At 43.4% G+C, this 27,945-nt stretch overlaps 1 protein-coding gene across 1 annotated transcript in view; it reads left to right on the forward strand.

Annotated features, from left to right (window-relative positions):
- Positions 1-21,733, forward strand: part of GLP2R (glucagon like peptide 2 receptor) — a 132,807-nt gene extending 111,074 nt beyond the window's left edge. The window contains exons 11-13 of the mRNA XM_050919177.1: positions 3,109-3,247; positions 12,445-12,486; positions 20,745-21,733. Coding sequence (XP_050775134.1) covers positions 3,109-3,247; positions 12,445-12,486; positions 20,745-21,080 — 517 coding nt within the window. The 3' untranslated portion in view covers positions 21,081-21,733. The remainder of the gene's footprint in view (positions 1-3,108; positions 3,248-12,444; positions 12,487-20,744) is intronic.
- The last annotated feature ends 6,212 nt before the right edge of the window (positions 21,734-27,945 follow it).

The raw sequence follows: 27,945 nt of genomic DNA on the forward strand, positions 1-27,945 counted from the left end.
ATCATATTTTAAAATAATTTAAAAAGCCATAGTGCTACACTGGACGTACGTAGAACCAAACCTGTCAAAATTCATATGGAATCTTGTTCATCAGAAATCTGGTCAGCTGACAATGACTTCTTTGAAAATTCGTAAAAGTCATAGCATTTGTTATGCTGCATCCGACGAAGTGGGTATTCACCCACGAAAGCTCATGCTCTAATACATTTGTTAGTCTATAAGGTGCCACAGAAATCTTTGCAGCATTTGTTATAGAAGTCAAGGTCACAAAGGTGACTTTTGCTGTCCCTGAAAAAATCTGCCCTATTTTGCCAAAATTATGAGTTTCTGAAAAGGTTCAGTTTTCACATGCACAGTAGAAGTTGTGAGAAATTTGCAGCATTATTCTCTGAAGATTCCATCAGCACTAGGCATGCTGAAGCCCTTCACAGCACATATGTGCAACCTGACTGAGCATACGCCATCTCCACAGTGAGAATGAGCATGCTCTCACTCAGGGTTTCGATGGTTGAGCAGCTCTATTCCTGAAATTGTTCCTACCAGTCGCCAAGGGCTGCTGTGGCACCGGGCAATGGAAGTGAAAGCAGCGAGATGGTCTCTCCCAGGCTGTCACTGGAGAGGGGGGACTCAGCCTGCCACAAATGCATAATTGTGAAGAGTCAAGGGGAAAGGAGGCTGTTGGAGGCTGCGGGGGTTAATAGTAAGGAAAGTCAGGGCAGATTGGACAGGGGGCAGAAACATCTGTAACCACTGCAGCATGTTCTCTTGCTAAACCTGGAACTGAAACCAGAGTCCAGCATTCCTCTGTGAAACCCACCAACAGTGTGTGTGTCACGTAGCGGGATAACAGCTTTCTACTGCTACTAGTTGCTCTATTAACTCGACTGTCAGAAGTCTGTGCTGTGAATCTAAAGTCTTCATCCCTGCTGAGATCCATCTGGGGGGGTCATTATGGTTCCACTTGATGTAATGTCTGTTTTTTTCAGTTTGCTTTCATAAAAACCTAAATAAATATATTAAAACTATCTACATTAAAATAACATTAAGGTTATAAAGTCAAGCATTAAAAGTAAGGAAATATCAGAAATAAGGGTGACTGTGCAATCTTAAGTTTGGCTCCTTGTGCATTATAATATCATCTTTAATTACATAACATTTTTTTCAAGAGGATCGAATCTCTCTCCCATTCAGTGCACAGGGGTCCTATGAAAAACATAGTAAGTGATCATGTAAAGACTATCATAATGCATATGCAAAAGGGGAGCAAATTATTGTTGCACAGGCAACCTTAATTCTGGCATTTCTTACTTTCTGTATGCTTGAATTTGCAGCCTTAATAATGTTATTTTAATACCTACCCCCATATAATTTAACATTTATATTGCATTAGCACTTAGAGGCCAGCCATGATCAGGACTCCATTGTACTGAGCGCTGTACAAATATATAGAAAATGACAGTCCTCACCATACAGAGCTAACAATCTAAAAAGGAGGAGATTATGGCTTCTGTGTCTGACTCCTCTGTACAGATGTCTGAAAGAGCATTGTGTGGCGAGCTCGTGGAAGTGTGGAGACTCTGACTCAGTACAGGACCCCCCTCTTCTAAGCCAAATAACTCTGGTCACTTTTTCAAACTTCGGTACCTAAGGTGAGGCATCCTCATATCTCTTTATGCACCTAAATAAAAGTTGTCTGATTTTCAGAGTTACTAAATTAAGTGAATGGGGGCTGTGGGTGCTCAGCACCTAAGTTCCCTCTAAGCTGCACAGCCGCGCAGCCACCTAGTAGGCTATCAAATGCCCCGCACATCAAGTGCCCCTCCCCCACTGCCACGCTGATCCTGCCCTCTGCCTTGGAGCTGCTCCCGGGAGCCTCCTGCTTGCTATGCAGAGTAGGGGAGAGGAATAGGGTTGTTGATGTCAGGGTGTCTCTCTCCTCCGGCCTCCTGGCCCTGTACCCTATCTCTGTCTCACACACACACACACATACACACACACACACACACACACTTACTTTGTCTCTGTCTCACACACACACACTGTGTGACACAGACACAAATACTCTCTTTCACACTCACTTCCCAACACATACCTTTATTGTTGTTGTTGTTGTTACTTCTTGATACTTCCTGCAATACACATATATTCTCTGTAATTTTATTCTTTCAATGTGCTGTTATTTGAGTTTTTTGACTGGTCTATGCACTTCATAATTTTGATTTCTCTCTTACACTTACATTTAATTCTTTTAGTAGTGAGTTCTAAAATGTCTAACCTGTCCTGGCTGAAGTAATTATGGTAACTTTATAAAAATATATACGATATCCAGATTTTTTGTTTCTATTGATGGCGCACATCCACACATTACCTCAATAATTTGGTGCACATAACAAAATTTATTTAGCACATGGATGAAAAAATTAGAGGGGACATTGCTTAGCACCTCTAGAAAGAGGCCAATATTTAGGTGTGTTTATATTTAGGTGTACTGTAGTTAACTGCCTAACTGTAATAGTTTGATAATGTTGGCTACTATGGCCAGTTTGCTCTCCCTAATTCCTCACTACAACCCAACCCCAAACCCTTCTTTTCACATCACTTTTCAGATAGCATTCTTCTAATATAGGGGTTCACAAACTGGGGGTTTGGACCCCTCAGGGGGTCACCAGGTTATTACATGGGGGGTTGCAAGCTGTCAGCCTCCACCCTAAAACTCTTTTGCCTCCAGCTTTTATAATGGTGTTAAATATATAAAAAAGTGTTTTTAATTTATAAAGGGGGTTGCACTCAAAGGCTTGCTCTTTGAAAGGGGTTGCCAGTACAAAAGTTTGAGAACCGCTTCACTAATAGGTATTTGCCAGTTCCCTAAATCTAATCTTACCTCTGTCTCATTTGCTTTTGATTTCTTTTTCCTGATCTATCTTTTATTGTAGATACAGTTTCCCAGTACCTGCTATTTTCTCCTCCAGATCATTAGTGAAGTTCTTATATCAGCCCCAAACTGGAGCCCTGAGGGAACTTCTACTGTAGTTATTTCTCCATAGTTGGATATTCAGCTTCACATCAAGGATGTTAAGAAATATAATATTCAAACACTTTATTTTTAAGATTGGCAAGATCTACTCTGGTGTTAATACCTTTACTGGGGATCCATGAGTTTATCTTTACCTTCATCACTGATGAACAAGTTGAAGGATTGTCAAGACATATAAGACTCTTCATGCAATTAACAATGAGTTCCTTTCACGTAAGTACTCTGTTACAGTATCTTTCCTTAGAGATAGGATGTTCCCATATAGACTAGATATCCTGGTTTTATTTATTATTATCTTTCATCATATATTGGCTTAACATGATAGTGTTACACTGGATGGATCAATAAATTCACAAAAACAATTTCAAATTGGCAGTTTCCTGAACAGACTAAAATGGGAAATTTGACCCTCTCGCCTGCATATATCTCTTCTCAGCCAGTGAGTCCTGCATCACCTCACAATCAGTGCAGTCTTCAGAGACGATTCTGACGTGAATCCCCTTAAGAACATAAGAATGACCCTACTGGGTCAGACCAAGGGTCCATCTAGCCCAGTAACCTGTCTTCTGACAGTGGCCAGTGCCAGGTGCTCTAGAGGGAATGAATAGAACAGGTAATCATCAAGTGATCCATGCCATGTCACTCATTCCCGGCTTCTGGCAAACAGAGACTAGGGACACCATTCCTGCCCATCCTGGCTAATAGCCATTGATGGACCTATCCTCCATGAGTTCTTTTTTTGAACACTGTTATGGTCTTGGCCTTCACAACATCCTCTGGCAAGGAGTTCCACAGGTTGATTGTGCATTGTGTGAAGAAATACTTCCTTTTATTTGTTTTAAACCTTCTGCCTATTAATTTCATTTGGTGACCCCTAGTTCTTGTGTTATGAGAAGTAGTAAACAACAACACTTCCTTATCTACTTTCTCTACACCAGTCATGATTTTATAAACCTCAATCATATTTCTGCGTAGCCGTCTCTTTTCCAAGCTAAAAAGTCCCAGTCTTATTAATCTCTCCTCACATGGCAGCTGTTCCATACCCCTAATAATTTTTGTTGCCCTTTTCTGAACCTTTTCCAATTCCAATATCTTTTTTGAGATAGGGCAACCACATATGCACACAGTATTCAAGATGTGGACATACCATAACTTTTAGGGGGAAGGAGTAGCTCAGTGGCTTGCGTATTGGCCTGTTAAACCCAGGGTTGTGAGTTTAACCCCTCAGGGGCCACTTAGAAATCTGGAGCAAAAATCAATACTTGGTCCTGTTAGTTAAGGCAGGGTCCCTTCCAGCTCTATGAGATAGGTATAGCTCCATATATTATATAGAGGCAATATGATATTTTCTGTCCTGTTATCTATCCCTTTCTTAATTATTCTCAGCATTCTGTTCACCTTTTTAACTGCCGCTGCACATTGAGTGGATGTTTTCAGAGAACTATCCATAATGACTCCAAGATCTTTCTTGAGTGGTAACAGCTAATTTAGATCCCATCATTTTATATGTATAGTTGGGATTATGTTTTCCAATGTGCATTACTTTGCATTTATCAACATTAAATTTCATCTGCCATTTTGTTGCCCAGTCACCCGGTTTTGTGAGATCCTTTTGTAGCTCTTTGCAATCTGCCTGGGTCTTAACTAACTTTAGTAATTTTGTATCATCTGCAAATTTTGCCACCTGACTGTTTACTCCCTTTTCCAGATCATGTATGAATATGTTAAATAGGACTGGTCCCAGTACAGATCCCTTGGGGACACCAAAATTTACCTCTCTCCGCTTTGAAAACTGACCATTTATAGCGACCCTTTGTTTCCTATCTTTTTACCAGTTACCAATCCATGCGAGCACCTTCCCTTTTATCCCATGGCAGGGATATTCCAATAGGCCACATGTGCTGGAAGCCTGTTAGATTGCAAAGCAGGAACATCCTAATAAATGTTCTCTAGACACATTTTCACTAAGAACCAGTCATTTGAGGGGCCTCCATTTTTGATGCCCAACCTGGAATACCTTAACAGCCCCTGTTTTTCATTTGTGTTGAGCATCTGCCTTCTGAAAATCAGACCCCTTCAAGTTGTCTCAAATTCACCCTGGAACTGATGTGCTTAAACTCAGTAGTGCCTTTTGAAAAGTTAGGCCCTTAGATACACTTTCCAACTAGAGAACAATATCTATAACTTCCCAGCCTCAATTCATTCTGCCAAAACTAGCCTCAAAACCAAGGGGGAGGGCAGAACTGCCAGCCATGCTATTGCCAAGCAGGGCATTTTACTGGTAAGGGGACCAATTTCTATTGCTCCAGAGCACATCTGGCATTCTGTCACTATGAGATGGAACTTAAAGCAAGTGCAGAAGAATAGGAAGGGAAGAGAGAAAACTTTTAAAATGGTAGAAAAATTTAATTAGAGAACAGCAAGACTGCCCTCGCCCTTCTTTGTATATAAAATTCCTCTTTCTTTCCTTCTTTCTAAGGTTTTAGAAATTTTCACTTCCCCTCCTCTTCAACTTCCAGCCATTGGATCTTGTTACTCAGCATCCCAAAATTCAAGAACCTACTTCCCTAATGAGAAACACCTGTCTTCCTCCAAACAGCCCAGCCTTTCTTTCAGTCATATAGCTGCAAATGTCAGCAAATTCACTCTGCATTGTGATGTAATGATGTAGAAATGACAGCCCCCAGAGCCCTGCATTCCAGGTCCCATCACCACAGCACAAGGGAAGGAGAGGCCCAACTTATCCCAGCATCTCCAGTTAATGTGGTCTAGGAGCCAGAGCTCATGAGCGAACTACATGATTAGACTGAGCACTTTTGGCTGGCAGTGTGTAGTACAAACTCATCATAATGCCAGAGTTGCTGATCCAAAACTCTGGAACATTCGGGTTCATTCATCACACTTGAACAGAGCCAGCTTCTATAGACTGTATTTTTCTGAATGTTCAATCCCTCCATCCCTAGTCAACTTCTGTACAATTCCAGCACAAACAAATATGGAAAAATATAATGATATGAAGAAGTGAAAAGGGCTGCGAGCATTACCTATGGGCAGCACAGGCACTGACTTTCTCATTTCCCTGAGGGTGCTCAACCCAGGCCTTACCCCCACTCCACCTCTTTCCTCTAAGGCCTCCCCCTTTGGCCTCTGCTCTGACCTCACCCTGCCTTTTCCCACTAGGTTTGCCAACTTTGTACTCACACAAAACCGAACACCCTTGCCCCGCCCCCTGCCCTGCCCCTCCTCTGAGGCCCTATCCTGCCCTGCCCCTTCTCTGAAGCCCCACCCCGCTCACTCCATATCCCCCCCTTGTTGCTCACTCTCCCCAGCCTCCCTCTCACTGGCTCATTTTCACCGGGCTGGCTCAGGGGGTTGGGGTGTGGGAGGGGGTGAGGGCTGCAGAGCGGGCTGCGGGCTCTGGGGTGGGACCAGAAATGAGGACTTCAGGGTGCAGGAGGGGGCTACGGGTTGAAGCAGTGGGTTAGGATGCAAGAGGGAGTGAGAGCTCTGGCTGGGAGTGCGGGCTCTAAGTGGGGCCGTTGATGAGGAGTTTGGAGTACAGGAGGAGGCTCCAGGCTGGGACAGAGGTGTTTGGTAGGTAGGAGGGGGATCTGACTGGGCCAGGGGTTTCAGGCATTGGGGATGTTTCCAGTGCCTTTTATAGCTTCTGCCATGTGGAAGGAAATCCATTGTTTCAAATAAAGCCCTCAGCACAGCTAATGGAAAATTAGAGGTAGCAAGATGGTGTTTGGAGTCATATGGGCAAGTCACATGTCCATGCATGACTTCTCTTAGGGCTTGGCTACACTCGAACTCCAAAGCGCTGCCACGGGAGAGTTCCCGCGGCAGCGCTTTGAAGTGCGAGTGTGGTCGCAGCGCCAGCGCTGGGAGAGAGCTCTCCCAGCACTGCACGTACTCTACCTCCCCGTGGGGATTAGCTTGCAGCGCTGGGAGCCGTGCTCCCAGTGCTAGGGCACTGTTTACACTGGCGCTTTGCAGCGCTGTAACTTGCTGTGCTCAGGGGGGTGTTATTTCACATTCCTGAGCGAGAAAGTTGCAGCGCTGTAAAGCGCCAGTGTAGCCAAGGCCTTAGTCATAGCAGGAAACCATTACCTATATCCCAGACAGAACATTCAGAGGACAGTCCATTCAGTGTAGATGGGCCTCTTCCATTGTGAGTTAAATGTCCTTTTGAGCCACTTAACTTGAATAGTTCCTTCCCAATGTGCTGTCTAAACACCTTGTTGGTGCTTCCCAGAAGTAAACACATTAGAAATACAGGTATAGTTCAAATACTCATAACTTCAGATACACAAATGATACATGAATACAAATAGCATAATCATATTCAGCGAATCATAATCTTTCCACAGATTGTATATTTCGTACAAGATTTGTTACAATTATATAACAGTGGTAGTAATGATCTACGTGGTCATAGTTTAATCACATAATGTCACAATAGGTAAGAGTTGTCCCATAATTTAGCATTTCCTTACTTTTAAGGGTTGCATTGGTTGCATGTTATGTTTAGGGAACCTTAAATTATTTTAAATGACAAGACTGAAAAAGTGAATCATAAAAGAACATCTTTTCATCTAGGGGAACTTGCTAGGCGTCTGCAATTTAGCAGACATTTCACTTTTTAAAAATAAAACAATTTTTCAAAATAGCTAAAGGACTTAATCTGTATTTACTGCAATTGCTCTCTCTCTTGTTTTTATTTCTAATGAAAACATTACTTTGTAAAAGGATTAACGAATAGCATACAAACTAGAACCGATTCCATCTGTTTAGTCTCTAAAAATCCTAAGTAGTTTTAAACTGTTTCTAAACTGTTTTGTTAAGGAAAAACAATTACTTCTGGGATGTGAGATGGAAGTTTTAACAAACAATTGAAAAGAGCACAAAATTAAATATTAAAAAGTCAGCTCTGCTGTAGCTATGACAGTACTTGCAGCATCTCTGCTTTAGAGAGTGGGGAGATCCAATCATCTCAGCTTAGTGTTGTATAACATGAATTGTTATCCACAGAAAAAAACTACTGGTTCATGATGGCTTAAAAACAGACACAGTCTGTTATTTACATCAAAAGTGAACAAAACTGAGACCACACATGCAAATATCTGCTTCCCAATAGGGTCATCAGAAACCAATAAGTATTCCTTCTGAACTTCTAACTTCATCTCCCCCATGTAATGTTACTTTTAAAGAGACTACTGCTCAGAAACTCATGGCCATAGTAGAGAGATTTCTAGATATATAGCATCATGGGGCTAGAAGGGACCACAAGGTCATGTAGTCTAACCTCCAAATGTTCATATTATCCACTGAGAAAAATAACTGATATTGCAACACTAAAGGTGAGAAATTGAGCATAAAAAGATCATCAAATGTGGAGTGAACAGTAAACATGACAGTCAATTAATTCTGTCTACTTTTGCATACACACAAATATATTGTGCCAGATCCTCAACTGGTGTACATTAGCATAGATCTGTTAACTTCAGGGAGCTACAGTGATTGATACCAGCTGAGGATCAAGTCCACTGCCTCTTTCTTTATATCAATACATGTGGAGGATTTGTAGTGCTGCCATGTGCCACTGCACACACAGCTCCCTGAGCAGCAACACCTTTTCCAGCAGGAGATGGGCTTTTTAAAGACGGTGCTTGGACATTCAGAAGGACTGACAGGGAAATAGTGGTACCTCTATGCTAGCAGCAGATGCTTTTTCAGCTTGGCAGTGGCGCTTTAAAATGGGCCTTATAAGGCTCCTGGGGCCATCAGCTGACACTATATGGCTCACTCCCCTAGTAGCACTGACTTCTCCAGCAAGAGAAGAGCCCTTTAAGAAGAGTTCCCAGAAAAGTTCTGTTGTTGCCAACACAGAGTCCTCAGTGTCTGGGGCATTCTCATTAGGGGAGATAAATTCTTTAAGAAGGACTTGTGTAATTAGATTTATATGGGAGATTGGTTGTAGAATTGTGCCCTGATGTAATATGGAGTAAAGAAGATTGCGGTATTGATGATGGAAGAAGGGAAGATAGACTGTTGTGAGGCTGTGGCAAAAGAGGAGAGTTGGGGTGTAATAAAATAAGCGGAAGCATTCAGTTATATGTTTAAGGTGTTTGGGTGAAAGAACCATAGGAAGCTAAATTGCACAGGTTGTATCAAAAGTCTCTGCAGCTTAAATGAAGAATCTTAATGACAGATACTATCCACAGGAGAAGACATGATTGTTCACGTGCCCAATTGAGAATAAGGGTTTCTAGAATATGTTTGAAGATAAGGAGGGATAGCACAGGCACAGTTTGGGGATCTGTCTATATGAACTTATGTATTCCAGGTTGATTTTATGAACTTTTTTTAAGTGTATGTTTGTAGACTTACTGACATCATTCCCTGTGTCCTTGCATAATAATTTTTGTGTTAAGGTAAAGGGCTTGGCACTTGATGTGTGTCCCTGAATGGAATAGGAGACAAGGTGGGTGAGGACCAGCTTCTGGTCAGACATGAAGAAGAGCTTTTTGTACCTTGAAAGTTGGTCTATTTCACCAACAGAAATAGGTCCAGTAAAGATATTACCTCACTTATCTTATATAAAAATATATCAAATATAAGTAAGACAGAAAATACCATATTGCCTCTATATAAATCCATGGTACTCCCACTCACATCTTGAATACTGCATGCAGATCTGTTCATCCCATCTCAAAAAATATATGCTGGAATTGGAAAAGGTACAGAAAAGAGTAACAAAAATTATTAGGGGTATGGAACAGCTTCTGCATAAGGAGAGATTAATAAGACAGGGACTTTTCAGCCTGGAAAAGAGACGACTAATGGGGGATACGATAGAGGTCTATAAAATCATGACTAGTGTGGAGAAAGTAAATAAGGAAGTGTTATTTACTCCTTCTCATAACACAAGAACTAGGGGTCATCAAACGATATTAATGGGCAGCAGGTTTAAAACAAATAAAAGGAAGTATGCACAGTCAACCCGTGGAACTCTTTGCCAGAGGATATTGTGAAGGCCAAGAGTATAACAGGTTTCAAAAAGGAACTATATACATTCATGGACAATAAGTTCATCAATGGCTATCAGCCAGGATGGGCAGGCATGGTGACCCTAGCCTCTGTTTGCCAGAAGCTGGGAATGGGCAACGAGGAATGGATCGCTTGCTGATTACCTGTTCTGTTCATTCCCTCTGAAACACGTGGCATTGGCCACTGTTGGAAGAGAGGATACTGGGCTAGATGGACATTTGGTCTGACCCAGTTTGGCTGTTCTTATGTTCTTATATTCTTACCTTTTTTCTCTAGTATCCTGGGACCAGCATGGCTATACAGCAAGGGTGCAAACCTGAATGGAACAGTCATTACGAACGGATAACATCTGAAATAGCCATTCCCTAGCAGAACAAAGCAGAGCCATAAAGAGTTGTTAACCTGTTCAAATGGAAGCATCCTAGGCCAGAGCATTAGCCGCCACCCAGGAAAATCAGTTATTCCAGCTGGGCTTGTAACTAAGCAACAGATCAGCATTGGCTGTCTTTCTAAAAGCTCTGCTCTAGGAATTATTTTTGGGAGGTTCTCTGGTTTGTATTTTACAGGAGCTTAGACTAAATGATCACAGTGATCCCTTTTGGCCTTGGAGTATATGAAACTATGAACTTGACAAGGGACTTGAAGCCACTGAAGACAGTCACCTGTCAATAGGAACTGGAACCTATAAAAGGAAGGCTCTCTCACTGGCCATTTTAGTCTGTCTACATTATGAGCGAGGGCTGTGATTCCCAGCTTACACAGACATACTCATGCTAGCTCTAATCAGGCTGCTCCAGGCACCAGCAGGCCAAGTGCGTGCTGGGGGTGGCAAGCCGTGGCGGGTGCTCTGCCGGTCGCCACGAGGGCGGCAGGCAGGGTGCCTTCGGTGGCATGCCCGCGGAGGGTCCGCTGGTCCCGTGGCTTCGGTGGACCTCCCGCAGGCATGCTGCCAAATACGAGGGACCGGGGACCTCCCGCAGGCAAGCTGCCGAAGGCAGCCTGCCTGCCGTGCTTGGGGCAACAAAATACCTAGAGCCGCCCCTGGCTCTAATCAAGAGTTAAAAATGGTTGTCAGGCACTGCCTCCAATAGTCAGACCTACTGGTTGGAGTGAGGTCAGAACTAGTCATAGGGTTGAGCCTGGGCCAAGAGTGGTGTTACAGTCAAGATCTGGGGACAAGCCAGGGTAAAAATGAAGATCAGAATCCACAGATAAACCAGAACTGGAACTGTCAGCACAGTCTAGGTGAAGGCGAGAGGTTGAGACCATAAGGTCGGGTTCCCAGGACAACCCAAAAGACTCTCTCAGATTGGTGAGAACACAGGAGGGAGGATACCGCATGCCTGTTTTTGTTACTTTCCATAGATTTTTATCTCTCTTGTACTCTGTCTGTGAGTTGAGGATGATTTAGGAATTCCTTTGGAAAGTTTTTTGTGTTGTGTCCTTTGCTTTCGCTGTCATATAGCCTGTGAAGGAGGAAACAGTAATCCAGGGGATCCAATGCTTTGGTGGAAGTCTAGGAATGTGCAAGAACTACTGGGGAGTCTTGGAAGAGCTGGCACTGCTTTCAGGGCCTATGACATTGGAATAGAGGCTCATCTCTCACAAGGGGTGCTAGACAGAGGATCTGTACCTTGAGAGTGCCTACACTCCCAGAGCCAAGGCCAAGACTCTGCTCAGACCCAGAAAGTCAATTGCACATGGGATCCAGTGGGTGGATTCAAACACTGCAGCCTATTGAGCATCCACTAGGAACAGTTCATCCAGCCTTGTAATAATCATTAGAGATCACATCACTGGTAGGCATTTTAAAGTTGGTGAAATCCCTTGGGACTAAAGAGGAAGCTTCAAGGCTATATGTGTAATAGCAAAGCAAGCCAGAGCTTCCTTCCATGTCCAGTTTCTGAGGATGACTTCTTTCCATCAAAGATATCCTGGATATCAAGGCATTGTCCAAGGCCTTTTGAACTAATAAGATACTATGAACTCCTCAGAATGGTACCCACTGCACTAGAAGCAGTGCGCAGAAGATACTGCATTGACCTTTGTACAAGAGGCTAAACTGCTGATGAGCTCCATTCTTGAGTGTTGGCAACAAAATAGCTTCAAGTATGTCAAGTACAAATCTTTTCCACACTTCTTAGAAGGTTTACCACTTAACCAATTCCGTTGGTCATATTAGCAATCCTTTAAAACAAGACTATCGTATATGAGAAAATTATTTAAGGAAAGAAGATTTATGGTTCTGGGATTAGTATTATGAAGATTTTAATAGTAATTTCACCCTTAAATTAAGACTATAGGAATCAGTGTCTCCTCCATAATCTAATTTTCTTCTCATTTTCTTTCTCTTGTAGGGTTTCCTTGTAGCAATTTTATACTGCTTTGTTAACGGAGAGGTAAGGCACCACAACGTGTATTATTAGTTGATTTCTGTAGCATTTTCAAGGCAATGAACAGAATGACAATAAAACAATACCGTATTGACCACTGAGATTTGCATAAGTGCATTCTCCTAAATAGGCAGTAACCATTTTTTATCAGGGGAGACAGTAGCCAGATTCAGCCCTCAGTACGGTAAATGTAAATGCAAGTAACTCCCCTGAAACTAGTGGAATTATTCTAGATCAGTGTTTTCAACCAGGAGCGTGCATACCCCGGGGTACACAGAAGTACTCCAGAAGTACATCAACTTATCTAGATATTTGCCTAGTTTTACAACAGGCTACATAAAAAAGCACTAGCGAAGTCAGTACAAAATAAAATTTCATGTAGACAATGACTTGTTTATACTGCTCTTTATACCATACACTGAAATGTAAGTACAATATTTATTTTCCAATTGATTTATTTTATAATGATATGGAAAAAATGAGAAAGTGAGTAATTTTTCAGTACTAGTGTGCTATCACACTTTTGTATTTTTATATCTGATTTTTTAAGCAAATAGTTTTAAGTGAGGTGAAACTTGGGTACTCAAGACAAATCTGACTCCTGAAAGGGGAACAGTAGTCTGGAAAGGTTGAGAGACACTGCTCTAGATTTACACTGGAGTAACTAAGGCCTTGGCTATACTTGAGAGTTACAGCACAATAAAGCCGCCTACAACGCTGTAACTCACTCCCTGTCCACACTGGCAAGGCACATACAGAGCTGTATCTCCGTGAGTACTGCGCTGCAGGTACTCCACCTCCCCGAGAGGATTAACAGCTGGTGCGGAGTGGCTGAGACGCTGATGCTCCAGTGTAAACGGGGAGTAACCTTGTTACGCAGTGATTAACCTCCGGAAACTCCCCATAATCCTTTAAGTGAAGGTTCCTCTCCTTGTTTTGTTGTGACCTCGGGGCTCCAGGAGCTGCTTATCAAAAAAACAAACACAGCTACTGTTTGCTGCAAATGAGTAAAGGCAGGCGGGGGGCTTCCTTTGGAACGCCCACAGCTAGTGTTTGCTTGAAGAGAGAGGCGGCGCTGGGTGGAGGGGAAGGGTCCGTTTCGGATAGGGCTGCTTGTCTGGTCTGTGAGAAAAAAACAAACAGCTGCTGTTTGCTTTCAGTGAGTGCAAGAGGGGTTCAGGAGGGAGGGAGGGAGGGGGGTCGGAACTTGCAAGGCAGGGAGCTGATACAGTGTCGGCTCCAAAAATCCACTCTCTCTCCCCCCACACTCCCTGTCACACTCCACCCCACCCCTTTTGAAAAGCATGTTGCAGCCACTTGAATGCTGGGATAGCTGCCCATAATGCACTGCTCCCAATGCCTCTGCAAATGCTGCAAATGTGGCCACGACAGTGCGCTGGTAGCTGTCAATGTGGGCAGACTGCAGCGCTTTCTCTACTCAGCTGTATGAAGACAGGTTTAACTCCCAACACTGTACAGCTGCAAGTGTAGCCATTCCCTAAGACCAGAATCTGACCCATAGTCATAATGAACTGGGACCCCAGAGACCTGGGTATTACCAGATTTGCCCGTTACCTTGGGGTATGCTCATTTATTTGGGTTACTCTTCGGGGGGGAGTGGGGCTTCTGTAATTCTATCAATGTACTGCTTGTGTCACTTGTGTTTTCATATGGAGCTCTACTTATCCTTTCTGCAAGTCCCCTCCCAGTGGAGCTATCCTGCAGGACCTAGGTTCCCTAGGGCTGGGTTTCTCCAACCCCAGGACCGGATGAACACACCCACACATAATTAACAGAGCAAGTCTGAGCAGACAGGGTCAGTTAGCACTGTCAGGCTGACCTCTTATTTGTCCTTGGACTCACTGGGCTGAAGGAAGCAGCACTTTCAGGCTACCTCCCCTTATATGTCCCTGGACTCCACGGACTGGGTCAAGCAGCACTTTCAGGCTGTTACCCTTATGCGTTCCAAATTCAGCACGTCTCTATCCCCACTCTCACAACACATTTATACTGGCAGTAACCTACTTGATGAGCAAACGCCACTGTATTTTGGGCGCTGCAGGGATCTTTAGCTTAGGTAAAAGAAGCATTGCTGTAGAATGAATGGAGGAAGCTAAAAACACAAAAGAGTAAAGTTCAGCAAGAGAGAGAGAAGCAACCAGCTTAAACATAAAAGTTATTTATTGAATAATGGTGATAACTACACAAGGAGCCTAAACCCACATAACATACATTATTAAAGGTTCATACCTACGGTAGAAAGGAAAATGAAGAGAGAGAGAGAGAGAACAAGAAGGGGATCTCACCGCTCACTGAAGTTTGAACTGGTCGGAGTTCCCAGGTGATGGTGGTAGCTGAGGGTCCTGAGAGTAGGAGACAGGCAGAGTCCCCAGCATGGTCAGTCAGGAGAATATGGAGTTCCAGTGGAACTGATGCATAGTTTGGATCTAAGCATCAGAACCCTGACTGGAAAGTGAGTAGGGATTTTTGTAGAGGACATACAGTGGTTCAAGGGAGAACACTAGATTTGTTTATAGGTAAGATGATGACTCAAGGGTTTTCTTTAGGCTAGACAATAGGAGCTGATCATTCTTGGCTATGGGTGGTGTTTTCTTCCAGGGAACTCACAATGCAACTTGCCTGCTTCAGTATTTGGATATCAATCAAGCATTCGTTACTAGAATTGGTCTGATAACTGCTGAGCTGGGTGTGTGCAGACATAGGTTCATTAGCATCTGGAGCAGAGATTCCCATGATGCAGTGCTTCCCTGCTTTTTCTGGTCCCAGAGTTCAGTGCAGTTCCCTGTTCTTCATTCTGTATGTAAATTAAAATGTCTCCCTGTCCCATCTCTCATGCAGATGAAGCTAGGGAAGTGGTCTTTGCTCTCCATTCTGTATGCTAATGGAGATGTCTTAATCTTGTCACCCTTATCAGGAGGGGTCCAGGTGTGTCTCCCAACACCCTTCACTGCTCTCTGCAAGTTTTTTCCTCTGATGGGTTTTGGTTTAAGCCAGGGGTCTCAAACACGCCAGGGCTGGGCAAACTACAGCCGCAGGATTGCCCCCTCGAGCCTCGTGCCACTCCCTGAAGTGGCTGGCATCATGTCTCTGCAGCCTGGGGGGGAGAAGCAGAGAGCTCCATCCGTGTGTTGCCCTGGCTTCCAGACACCACCACCACCACCACCACCGCCACCCCCCCTGCAGCTCCCATTGGCCAGGAATGGGGAACCACAGACAATGGGAGCTTCCGGGGAGGTACCTAGAGGCGCAGCAAGCAGCATGCTGAACCCTGTGTCCCCCTCCCCCAGGGACCTCAGGGACATGGTTCCAGCTACTTCGTGGAGCGGGGTTGGGGCCAGCAGCTTGCCCTGGCCCTGGTGTGCATTGCTGCCATCCTGGAGCCTGAAGCCCTCCTGCACCCTGTCCCCCCAACTCCCTGCCCTGAGCCCCCTGCCTGCACCCCAACCCCCTGCTGCACCCCAACTCTCTGCCATGAGCCCCCTGCCTGCACCTCAACCCCATGCCCTGAGCTCCCTGCTGCGCCCCACACCCCTTCTGCACCCTGAGCCCCTGCCTGCATCCCAACCCCCTGCTGCACCTCAACTCCCTGCCCTGAGCCCCTGCCACACCCCTCATGCACCGTCTGGGGGCAGAGAAGGGGCAGAGTTGGGGTGAGGACTTCAGGGAAGGGGTTGCAATGGGGGCAGGGAAGGGCTGGGAAGAGGCGAGGCCTCATGGAAGTGGTGTAGTGGAGGCAGGGCCGGGGGCAGCAAGGGTGTGTGTGTCAGTGATGCGGCCCTCGGACCAATGAACTAGCCCTCATGTGGCCCTCGTGATCATTTGAGTTTGAGACCCCTGGTTTAAGCAGAGGCTTGGGAGGGTGGGGTGTCTTTCATGAGTCAGGCTAGATACTGCACCCTGGTTCTCCAAGAACATAGAGCTGACTGGTATCATGGGTTATATCCCCAGTTCTGCCACTGGCCTGCTGTGCAATCTTGGACAAGTCAATCACTTCTCTATGCCTCAATTTCTCCATCTGTAAAATGATAATGATACTGACCTCCTCTGTAACGCATGCTGAGATCTGCAAATGAAAATGCCATATAAGAGCCAGCTGTCATTATTATTATTATTGGTTAAATGAGGAATACACTACTAGAGGTGGGCGGGAATTTGGGGGCTTTTTTTTTTGTGAAGCAGGGTCAGTTTTCACAAATCTCCTGATTCAAAACATTTTGGAAAAAAAATTTTGAAATTGTCAAAATGTCCTGTTTTAACATATTTTTAACCAGAAAAATTTGTTTTTTTCCTGTCAAAAGGACCTTTTGTTTCAAAAGTTTAGTAACATGTCTAAATCAAAACTCTTCAAAATTATCAAAATTAAGTGCTTTGATTGACCCAAACAAAGAATGTTTTGTTTTCTTGGCTTGCAAAATTTTGAGGTGTTGACATTTCATCCCAATTCAGAATAAGAACATTTTTCAGTATCTCAAAAATTTTCATAGTATGGAAAAATCATTTCTCACCTTGCTTTAAACAAGATATTGTTATGCCAGCACCACTTCCTGCTTCATAGTTAAGGTTGTGTTTTGTTTCTCATTTAAAGCAGGGACTTAACATCTTTGTTACGTATGAAAAGTCCTCCCCAAATTACATCACTTATTCTGAGTAAATGTTGTGCATAGGCTTTGGAGATTTTTTTTTTTAAAGATTAACGGTTGTTATCTTTCTTAACTAAAGCTGAAGAATAGTCTTCAGGTGACATTGTCTTTGGGTTTCTGGTTTATTGTTCATGTATTAAATTTTTAATAATTAAAAAAAGGGGAAATGCCTGGATAAAATTACATTAAGATGGAGTTAGAGTTGGAATTCCTTATTGGTAGTGTAGGGCATCTATTTAGGAGAAGTAAATTTAGAGGGATGTGGGCATTTTGATATCTTAGTAATGATGGAGCATTAAATCTTCAACTGAGTGTCTGTGGCATATTGTTGTTAACTTTGCCCTATAGTGAGGCCATGTGAGGGGAAAAAACAGAAAAAACTCCAATGAATCTTTAATATTCCTGTAATTACAATATCCCTTATCCTAAATTACTGATATATACTTTTAGTCTGAACTCTTTCAGACTAAAAGTTTTTGTCTGGGAATAAACATTATATTTGGTTTAACAGTAATTAAACTTCCGGAGGAGAGCTAGAAAAATGGCAGCTGAGCTTAATCAGAACTAAACTGAAATGTGTGAGTTGAACAAACTTCTAGGTACCCGAACTCAAACATGTACAGAACTCTCTCCCTAAAACTGCATTTTTTTTGTAATTACTGAAGTTGCAAAAATGGAAAACAGAAGTACACCAAACATATGGCTGCATTTGCACACATAACTGGGTATGTGCTCTTACAAATAGCTGGTTATGTATCTAACTGGAAGACCAGGAGGAACTGTTTTCTCTATCTCCTGTGCAGAGTTCTAGTTGTTTACATAACACATACATACAGTACAGGAGGTTCACGGAGGCCTAGAAGCATGTGTGATATTCAGAAAATTAAGGGACAGATTCTGAACAAATTCTACAGTGCATGTGAAAATGGCAATTTTTATGGGGACAGTGAAAGACAACATTCTGGTCATAGGATTATTCCATAAATAGGCATTTCAATTTCCTTCTCCACAGGATGGAGGCATGATAGCAGTTGATAAAACCAGTTTTAAAAAAATGTTTGATGTTGTCAAGACTAAGTAGTTTTCACTAAAATTATTCCTGGAAATAACTGACCCATTTTTGCTAAAACTCTCAAAAAATTCTAGCTCAGGCAGAGGTCAAGTCTGAATTTTAAGAAGCAAAAATCAGGATTTCCATCCTGCAGGAAATGCCAATATTTTGAAATTGTTTAGTGCCATATAGATGACAAGTCAAAACGTCAAATTTTTCACAGAATAGAGAGTTCCAAAAATGTTTGATTCAGAAATTCTGGAACATTTTATTCTAAACTAAACATTTTGACATCCCTAGATTGAAACATTTCATGTTGGCTCATTTCAATATTGAATTGTGTCTGCCTGAGCTACTACAAGTGTCTCATTCTTCCATTCTGTGGGCTGGGCTCCCTGGTTGGACTACATCTGCTATGGTGCACTGTAGTCATGGAGTTCTCATGATGCAGCATGATGGTTCAACCAGAGGGAAGATGTAATCCAGTTGGAACACAAGAGCTGTGAGGGGTTGGAGGATGCTCAATACAGATAGCATCTTCACATAATTCAACTGCCAAACTCCAGAAAAGGCTACTTAGCATGTGCAAACTGAGATTTTTCAAGGGTTCGTAATTTGGCAGAAATTGAGCATTTTTTCACAGGAACAGCAAAAGGCAGGTCTCTGACACCTGCCAATTTCAAGTCCCTACTCCAAAGCATGGAGGCACTAGGTAATCTCTCAGAAAATTCTTACTAGTATTTAATTAACATCAGCAAAATAATGTGTTTTCTCCTAATCTCATTAGACAATCTTGAACCATTGTTGCTAAAACTTTCCAAAATGATTCAGCCTGAAGCAGACATCTTGCATGAAAAAATTCTGCCCAAAAAGTTAAAGTTTAGCATAGGCAACTGAAAACAGGAAGTGTTAGGCAACATTAACTGTAGGCATCATTACCTGTGCCACCTATAATTACAAACCCAAAATCTACATTAAAAGAACATTATTAAAGTTGCAAAGTCAAACACTCGACTTATAGGGACAAAGGAAACCTTAATTTTTCCCCTTTTGTGTGGATGTATAGGCAAATTTTATTCTTGACTTGGAAACCATAATAATGTTTGTTTAGCGTAGCTTTTATATGGTTTCTTTTCTAAAAAAATGGAAAACATATATTCTATAATGTGCAACACAAACAACTCCTGCCTAGATCATGAGCAGCAAACCAGCCCCATCAGTTCCACAGCACCTAATCTCTGACACTTAAAATAAAGGCTACCTCTATTAACAGTCAGTGATAGTAGGCTGTTATCCCCTTGGCCTAGCCACTTGTGAAGGACATCATACATTGGGTGACCTCTGCAGCAGTAGAACCATTTTACTGGCAAGCATGTTCATTTGATCACCTCTTCCTGAGAAGCATCATGGTGAGAAGATAAGACCTGGAGTTTCTGTATTAGAGGCTGGAATTCTCTTCCTAGCTTTCTTAGAAGTGGCACAGAGCAACCGCTCAGCTACTCCTGTAAGACAGGCTGATACTTGCCTGCACAAGAGTAGGCCTTGCTCAATGACAAGGGTTTCAAATTGCACAGAAATATTAATATCATTCAGCATAAGTAAGACTTGAACTCTTGGCTGGCCGGCTCCTTGCGAAGTGGTCTTTTCCTAGGCCAAAGGGTACACTGATGCTGTTTGTGGTAGGGCTGTGGATCCATTTTGTCTTTGTGCTGTCTGGAATTACAGCTCCATGTGCAGTGCTGCCACTGGGATGATGCATGTGGCAGGCTATACAGTATTCAGGGTTTGGGGCAGGGCAGCTGTATTTTACAAACCACAGACCAGAACATACAACTCACACAAATCTGCCCAGACATCACTGCCCTGGCCTCAGGACTATCTCCTGCCCAATTTCAAAGTCCTACAGCAATCCTCAGTGATACTAAGCATTTCAAAACAAAAAGTCATCGTAAAGGAAAGGGTTTGGGGATATAAACATAGGAGTCATTGTCACTCCCTCTATAGTGTAGTGAATGGAGCAGTGTAGGGTGACCAGATGTCCCAATTTTATAGGGACAGTCCCGATTTTGGGGTCTTTTTCTTATATAGGCTCCTGTTACCCCCGACCCCCTGTCCCAATTTTTCACACTTGCTGCCTGGTCACCCTAGAGCAGGGCCTGACAGCTTAGGGAACTGACAAAGGCATGCAGTCTTTCACCTTTCAGTCATGGTAGCCAGCTCCGAAGTGGGCTGTTCGACATAGGTTGCTGGTCTCTACACACTTATTGTTAGACAGGCAGCCACATCCCAACAGCTACTTCACAGATAACCCTCTTATTGGCAGGTGAATCAGAAAGTCCAGGTCTGAGCTCGCCCTGGGGGCTGGCCTCCGCTTTGTCCCCTAGTGCACTCACACCAAGTCAAGGCTGAGACACTGCAGCTTGCTTGTCCTTACACTGCTCTGTGAGTAGCTGAAATGCCAGTCTGCAGGGCTGTCAGCCCAACATGTTTTGCCTGCATGAAAGTCACCACACAGAAATACCTCATGTCCGGTTGTTTTCTTCTTCCAACAGGTGAAAGCAGAACTCCAAAAGCAATGGTCCCGCTTCCTGCTGGCTGATCCATTTGGCTGCATGCAGTGCTTCCTTGGGGAAAACATCAAATATCTGGGGAAATATTCAAAGAAGCAAAAACATCAGCACTTTGCCAATAACAGGTTGTGCATGGAAGTGAGTGAGCCATGGGCTGCGCAGCTCCAGCAGGTGCTGTTGAATGGGAGAGCAGATCTTAGCTCAGAGCCAGGACCTACTGGAGAGCCCTATCCCAGGGCAAGTGTGTCGGATATCAGCGAAGGAGAAGTCACAACTGGGGAGACAACAGAGGAAGTCTTTGAAGAAAGTGAGATTTAGAAGGCTCTTTTAAAGGACAGCATAATAAAGGCACCTTCAGAATGGACCTCTTCCTCCCTCACAAGCTGTGTTCCTGCAACAGGAGAAAGAGAATGGGAAGTTTCTTCCCATGGGCTATGCAGTGTTGTTGTAGCCATGTTGGTGCCAGCATATTAGACAGACAAGGTGGGTGAGTTCATAGTTTTTATTGGACCAACTTCTGCTGATGACAGAGACAAGTTTGCAAGTTTACCCAGAGCTGAAGATTATCTCACCCATCTTGACTTTCTTGCCGTGGGTTAACATTCCCCGCCCCATCCAAAGTTATCTCTTAAACACACGAGGGAAATCAAAGCAAAATCTGAGGGTTCCTGCAGATCTGGTGGTACGCTTCCTCTCAGTCTTTATGGTGTTTAAAAGAGAGGGGGAATATTGTTTTCGGTTAATCTGGCAACCAAGGAAAGCGAGTTGCATTCTGGTCATGAATGGGACCCTGTGGGTGCACATAGCAGATTTCACAGATCATCCCTGTGTCTTTATCTGCACATTTCTACCATGCTTTTAATACAATAGAGAAGAGAACTGTTTTGTTTCTTTACATAAATCATGACACATCATCTGTATTTTGTTTGCTACTCTGTCCTGCAGTTTTGCTGACAGATACGAATATCGGCATGTTTCCTTCGGGTTTGTTTATTATTTGGCATGACTGGCATTTTTGGCCTATGCTAATCTGGTTTTCAATTTTATGGAGTTCAGAAGAATAATTACATCTATTGAAGAAACAATTTTTGGATTTATTTTGAGGTGCTTCATATGGGTTTGTTTGGTGTGGTCACTGGCTGTGTGTGTGTATGTTTCTTTGTGCGCATGTTTGTGTGTGTGTTGTGTGCACATATTCCCACATTGTTGTTCACAAGTGATCCAGATTTACAAATGGGATAGACATGTACAGTACTGTAGTGGGGTGACCACCTGCTCCAGCCTGGAAGGGGTTGGGGAAAAGCCCTGCAGAGGGCTGGGACTGGGCAAGGTAAAACGCTGGATGACTGGGGGAAGTGGCTGCAGCTGGGGCACTCCCCATATGGAGCCACAGGAACTTATTAGAAGGCCAGGGAAATCAGAAGGATAAGACTCTCCCTCTGCCTGTAGAGGGGGAAAGGTCTGGCTGCAGGGAGATAGACACTGGGTACCTGAGTGAAACAGGGCTGGGGAAAGGCAGAGTTGCTGGGGGCTAGACAATGACTGGCAGTAGCCATATACTGAGGCCAGGTGGGGATAGTGGGTGGGGGTTCCCCTGGGAGGGGGACACCCTGAGGCTGAAAGGGGTTACTACCAGGGGGCAGCATCCCAGGTAAACGGAGCACTGGGGTCCAGGGAGGGACACAGGGGCCAGAGGACAGGCAGATCACCGGCCTGCAGAGGGCACTCCAGAGATGGAATGAGCTAATTACCAGAAGTCACCAGCAGGAGGTGCCGCAGGGGTGAGTCTGCACTTTTACAAGTACTCAAGCTAAACAAATCCACACAAGGAGGGACAAATGCTCTTCCTCACTCCCCAGAAGCAGAAGTTGAACAGTCATGCTGTGACAGAACAGGAAGAGGAGAAAGAATGAGGAGTACTTGTGGCACCTTAGAGACTAACAAATTTATTTGGGCATAAGCTTTCATGGGCTAAAACCCACTTCATCGGATGCATGCAGTGGAAAATACAGTAGGAAGATATATATACACAGAGAACATGAAAAAATACGTGTTGCCATACCAACTCTAACGAGACTAATCAATTAAGGTGGACTATTATCAGCAGGAGAAAAAAACTTTTGTAGTGATAATCAGGAAGGCCCATTTCAAACAGTTGACAAGAAAGCGTGAGTAACAGTAGGGGGAAAATTAGCATGGGGAAATAGTTTTTACTTTGTGTAATGACCTATCCACTCCCAGTCTTTATTCAAGCCTAATTTAATGGTGTCCAGTTTGCAAATTAATTCTAGTTCTGTAGTTTCTCATTGGAGTTTGTTTTTGAAGGTCTTTGTTGGAGAATTGTGACTTTTAGGTCTGTAATTTAGTGACCAGGGAGGTAGAAGTGTTGCCTGACTCATTTTTGAATGTTATAATTCTTGATGTCTGATTTATGTCCATGTATTCTTTTATGTAGAGACAGTCTGGTTTGGCCAATGTACATGGCAGAGGGGCATTGCTGGCACATGATGGCATATATCACATTGGTAGACGTGCAGGTGAATGAGCCTCTGATGGTGCGGCTGATGTGATTAGGTCCTATGATGGTGTCCCCTGAATAGATAGGTGGACAGAGTTGGCAACTGGCTTTGTTGCAAGGATAGGTTCCTGGGTTAGTTTTCTTGTTGTGTGGTGTGTGGTTGCTGGTGAGTATTTGCTTCAGGTTGGTGGACTGTCTGTAAGCAAGGACTAGTCTGTCTCCCAAGATCTGTGAAAGTGAGGGATCATCCTTCAGGGTAGGTTGTAGATCCTTGATGATGCGCTGGAGAGGTTTTAGTTGGGGGCTGAAGGTGATGGCTAGTGGTGTTCTGTTACTTTCTTTGTTGGGCCTAGAGTAGGTGACTTCTGGGTACTCTTCTGGCTCTGTCAATCTGTTTCTTCAGTTCAGCAGGTGGGTATTGTAGTTTTAAGAACTCTTGATAGAGCTCTTGTAAGTGTTTGTCTCTGTCTGAGGGATTGGAGCAAATGCGGTTGTATCTTAGAGCTTGGCTGTAGACAATGGATCATGTAATGTGGTCTGGATGAAAGCTGGAGACATGTAGGAAAGTATAGTGGTCAGTAGGTTTCTGATATAGGGTGATGTTTATGTGACCATTGCTTATTAGCACTGTAGTGTCCAGGAAGTGGATCTTTTGTGTGGACTGGTCCAGGCTCAGGTTGATGGTGGGATGGAAATTGTTGAAATCATGGTGGAATTCCTCAAGGGCTTGTTTTCCATGGGTCCAGATGATGAAGATGTCATCAATGTAGTTCAAGTAGAGTAGGGGCATTAGGGGACGGGAGCTGAGGAAGCGTTGTTCTAACTCAGCCATAACAATTTTGGCATCCTGTGGGGCCATGCAGGTACTCATAGCAGTGCCACAGGCTTGAAGGTATATATTGTCCCCAAATGTGAAATAGTAAGCATCTAGCAGACCCCTCATTGCACTGTTCACCATCTCTCCCTACCTACGTCACTGATAAGCAGCCTCACAGTCCACGTGGAGCAGGTGGCTGCCTTTCTTCTGAACCTCTCGCCTTTCCCCCTTCCATCAGGTACATGCATTGCCCAGATTGCCATGCAGAAGAAGTGGGAGGTGCCCCAGATTCTTCATATATTCTCTGCCTGTCAATATTCATGATAACACCAAAAACTAGAGTGACATGTGCAGCCTCAACAGTTATTGCCAACTGCAGCTGAAGCACACAGATGGATAGTTAATCCTAAAGACATTCCAGTTCATTCCCAGCATTTAATTATGACCTAATTCCTTTTACACAAAGAGGCCTAAGATGATTATATGACAGGTGCTCAGGCTGGGAGCTCAGAGTACTTGCAGTGTAATAATGATTCTAGATACACTTTCACTTTGAACTGGAAATGAACTTGCAAAGAATTACAAACTCCTGCATATTTTGTTCTTTTGGGCACAGTATTTCACAAACCAATCCAATGCTAAATGGGAAAGAAATATCTGAAACTTCCAGCTTGTTCTGATTTTGAATACAGAGTTTGCTTAAATCATTAAATCTTAAATCATTTTCTAGCACGAATGCCATATTACAGCCCCTCCTTCACACATTTCTGTCCTTTCAAGTCACTTCTTACTAAGTCAACATTAAAACAAATTTCAAAGCCCCTGCTCAGCTGCCCCTTCAGTATCAGATTCTGTTTCACTTTTTGTCAGTTTCCCATGAAATAACTTACCATAATCCAGGCACTTAATTCCCTATTCAAACAATTCCAGCCCCATAATTCCATGGACCTCACAGAGCAACGGGCCCTGACGAAAGCAGATGCTGCTGGCTCTGCAGACCCACCGTTGCGGTTTCAGCAATACCCAAGGAGCCAATATGATGGTATTTAAAACCATATAAGTTCATTAAAGGAACCTTGTTTACTCAACTATTTCTAAATAGTTTATATGTAGAATTCCCAGCTTTTGAGAAGTCTGGCTATACTGAATTTTACTATTGCTTCTAACTGTGTGTATTTTATGTATTTTTATTCATTTGTGAAATAAAAAGATAACCGTGTAATCATAGGTGCCATAATGAAGGGTTCTGGGGGTGCTGCTGCACCCCCTGGGTTGAAGAGGTGTCCATCAGATATAGGGTTTACAGTTTGATTCTATGGCTGTCAGCACCCCCACTGTACAAGTTATTCCATGACTGTAATTATAATAAATTAAAAGAGGCAAATCTTCTGAGAGTAACAGTCCAGAAAAAAGGCAAATTCAGAGAACTGATAGGTAAGGTTCCATGGGAAGAAGATCTAAGGGAAATAGGACTTCAGAAGATCTGGTAGTTTTTAAAGGAGACAATATTAAAGGCACAACTGCATATTATCCTGATGTGAAGACAGGCAAAATAGAAAGAGGCCAATATGGCTGCATCAGGACTTCCTTGCTGACCTGAAAATCAAAAAGTGGCCCAATTGCTAGCAAAGAGTACAAAAGAATAGCACCAGCATATAGGGACAAAATCAGAAAGACTAAGGCAGCAAATGAGTTATACATAGCAAGGGACGTGACAAACAATAAGAAGAGCTTCTGTGAGTACATTAGGAGCTAGAGAAAGACAAAGGAAAGTGTAGGTCCACTCCCCTGCAGGAAAGGAGAGCGAATAACAGATGACAGCACTAAGGCTGAGGTGTTTAGTGCCTATTTTCTTCAGTCTTCACTAGAAGGTTAATTGTGACCCGATGCTTAACACAATTAATATTGACAAGGGGAAAGGAACACAAGCCAGAGTAGGGAAAGAACAGGTTAAAGAACACTTAGATAAATTAGATGTATTCAAATCAGCAGGGCCTGATGAAATTCATCCTAGGATACTTAAGAAGCTAGATGAAGCTATCTCAGAACTGTTAGCAATCATCTTGAGAGCTCCTGTGAGGTTGGGTGAGGGCAGGGGAAGGGTAAACATAGTGCCTGTCTTTAAAAAGGGAAGAAAGAGGATCCAGAGAATTATAGGCCAGTTAGCCTAATTTAGATACCTGGAAATATACTGGAACAAATGATTAAACAATTGATTTGTAAGTATCTAAAGAATAACAGGATTATAAGGAATAGCCAGCATGGATTTGTCAAGACCAGATCTTGCCAAAACAACTTAATTGCCGTCTTTGACAGGATTAGTGGCCTAGTGGATAGAGAGGTGAGACCATAAGCACCCCTGTATTCACACCCTATACAGGATTGCAATAATGTTTGTACAAATAATGCCTTCTGTGCTATCATTTGAAAACTAACACCACACTGGTCAATAATATCATTGTGAATACATGTGACAATGCTGCATGTGGAGTTGTGGCTGTCCTCTGATATTGTGTTTTTAACTCTATATTGAACAAGGTAGAAACAGCTTGGCCCAGGTCTTGAATACAAATTAAGGAGAGTGAGAGAAAGCCTGGAGCACTGGGCCTGGTACAAGAGCTGAGGCCTGAACCAGAGGATGTGAACCAAAGTCAGGTCATGTATTAAAGCAGACACGTACAAATTCACTGCCCAGTACATGAACTTGGCAAAGTTGTTGCTAGTGTACTAGGCACTAGATAGTTACATAAATCTATTCCCGTTAGTTCAGATACATCTCAATCTAGTACAAGATAAGATGGTTTGACAGAATAATGAGTAGGGATGTTTTGTTCAAGATATCAGGAACAAAGGGAGATAACAAACAGATGTCATGAAATATGTAAGGTGGTGTGTATGGTAATTGTTTGTTTTTAGCCTATAGATGTCGGGGTGTTCTGCCTTAATTCTTTGCGTGGCCATGGAGATGGCAGAAACTCCTGCTGCCCACTGAGCACTTGTGTCTGCGTACCGGTAATCACAGAGCCAGGGAACTAATACTGTGCCTAGGGGGCAATAAAATTTGGCTGAGTGCCTTTGTCACTGAATTGTGCCTGTGGGCTTTCTTTATGAATAACACTGAAGTCTGCTGAACGAGCAGGCTACTTTACTGTCTGCTGCAAGGATAGAAGCACTGGGCAGCCTGAGCAGCAGTACTAATGCAATGACATTCCAGCCTTTGGCAATTAACAACACTGTCTGGTACTATCGAGGTCTGCTAAACCAGCTATCTGCACAAGACAGGACAGCACACTGAAAGAACATACACCTGCAAGCCAACTGACAACAACCAGCAACAATGGAATAGCAATTTACATGTGTAGTACCTTGAACTATCAAAGCTCACAGGGTGCTTGGGGAATCAGCATGTCTGGATCGTAAAAAAAGAAAAGAAAAAAAAAAGTATTATCTAACCAGCCTGGTTGCCAAGCAAAGACAATGAAGATACATTTACATAAAAGATAAACAAAGGCATTAAGCTGACGAGGAGGTCAGTGGCATGTACAAGAATAAAAATTTGGCTGCTTTTGGAGATGTGCTTTCTGTGCTTCCCACAGCAGGAGGAACATAAGAATGGACATTCTGGGTCAGACCAAAGTTCCATCTAGCCCAGTATCCTGTCTTCCGATAGTGGCCAGTGCCAGGTACCCCAGAGGGAATGAACAGAACAGGTAATCATCAAGTGATCCATCCCCTGTCCAGGGCCGGTGCAACCATTTAGGTGACCTAGGCAGTCACCTAGGGTGCTAGGATTTGGGGGGCGTCATTTTCTTCAGCAGTGACCGCGGCGGCTGGATCTTTGGCCTCCC

Source organism: Gopherus flavomarginatus, chromosome 12, assembly GCF_025201925.1.
Source record: "Gopherus flavomarginatus isolate rGopFla2 chromosome 12, rGopFla2.mat.asm, whole genome shotgun sequence".
NCBI classification, from domain to species: Eukaryota; Metazoa; Chordata; order Testudines; family Testudinidae; genus Gopherus; species Gopherus flavomarginatus.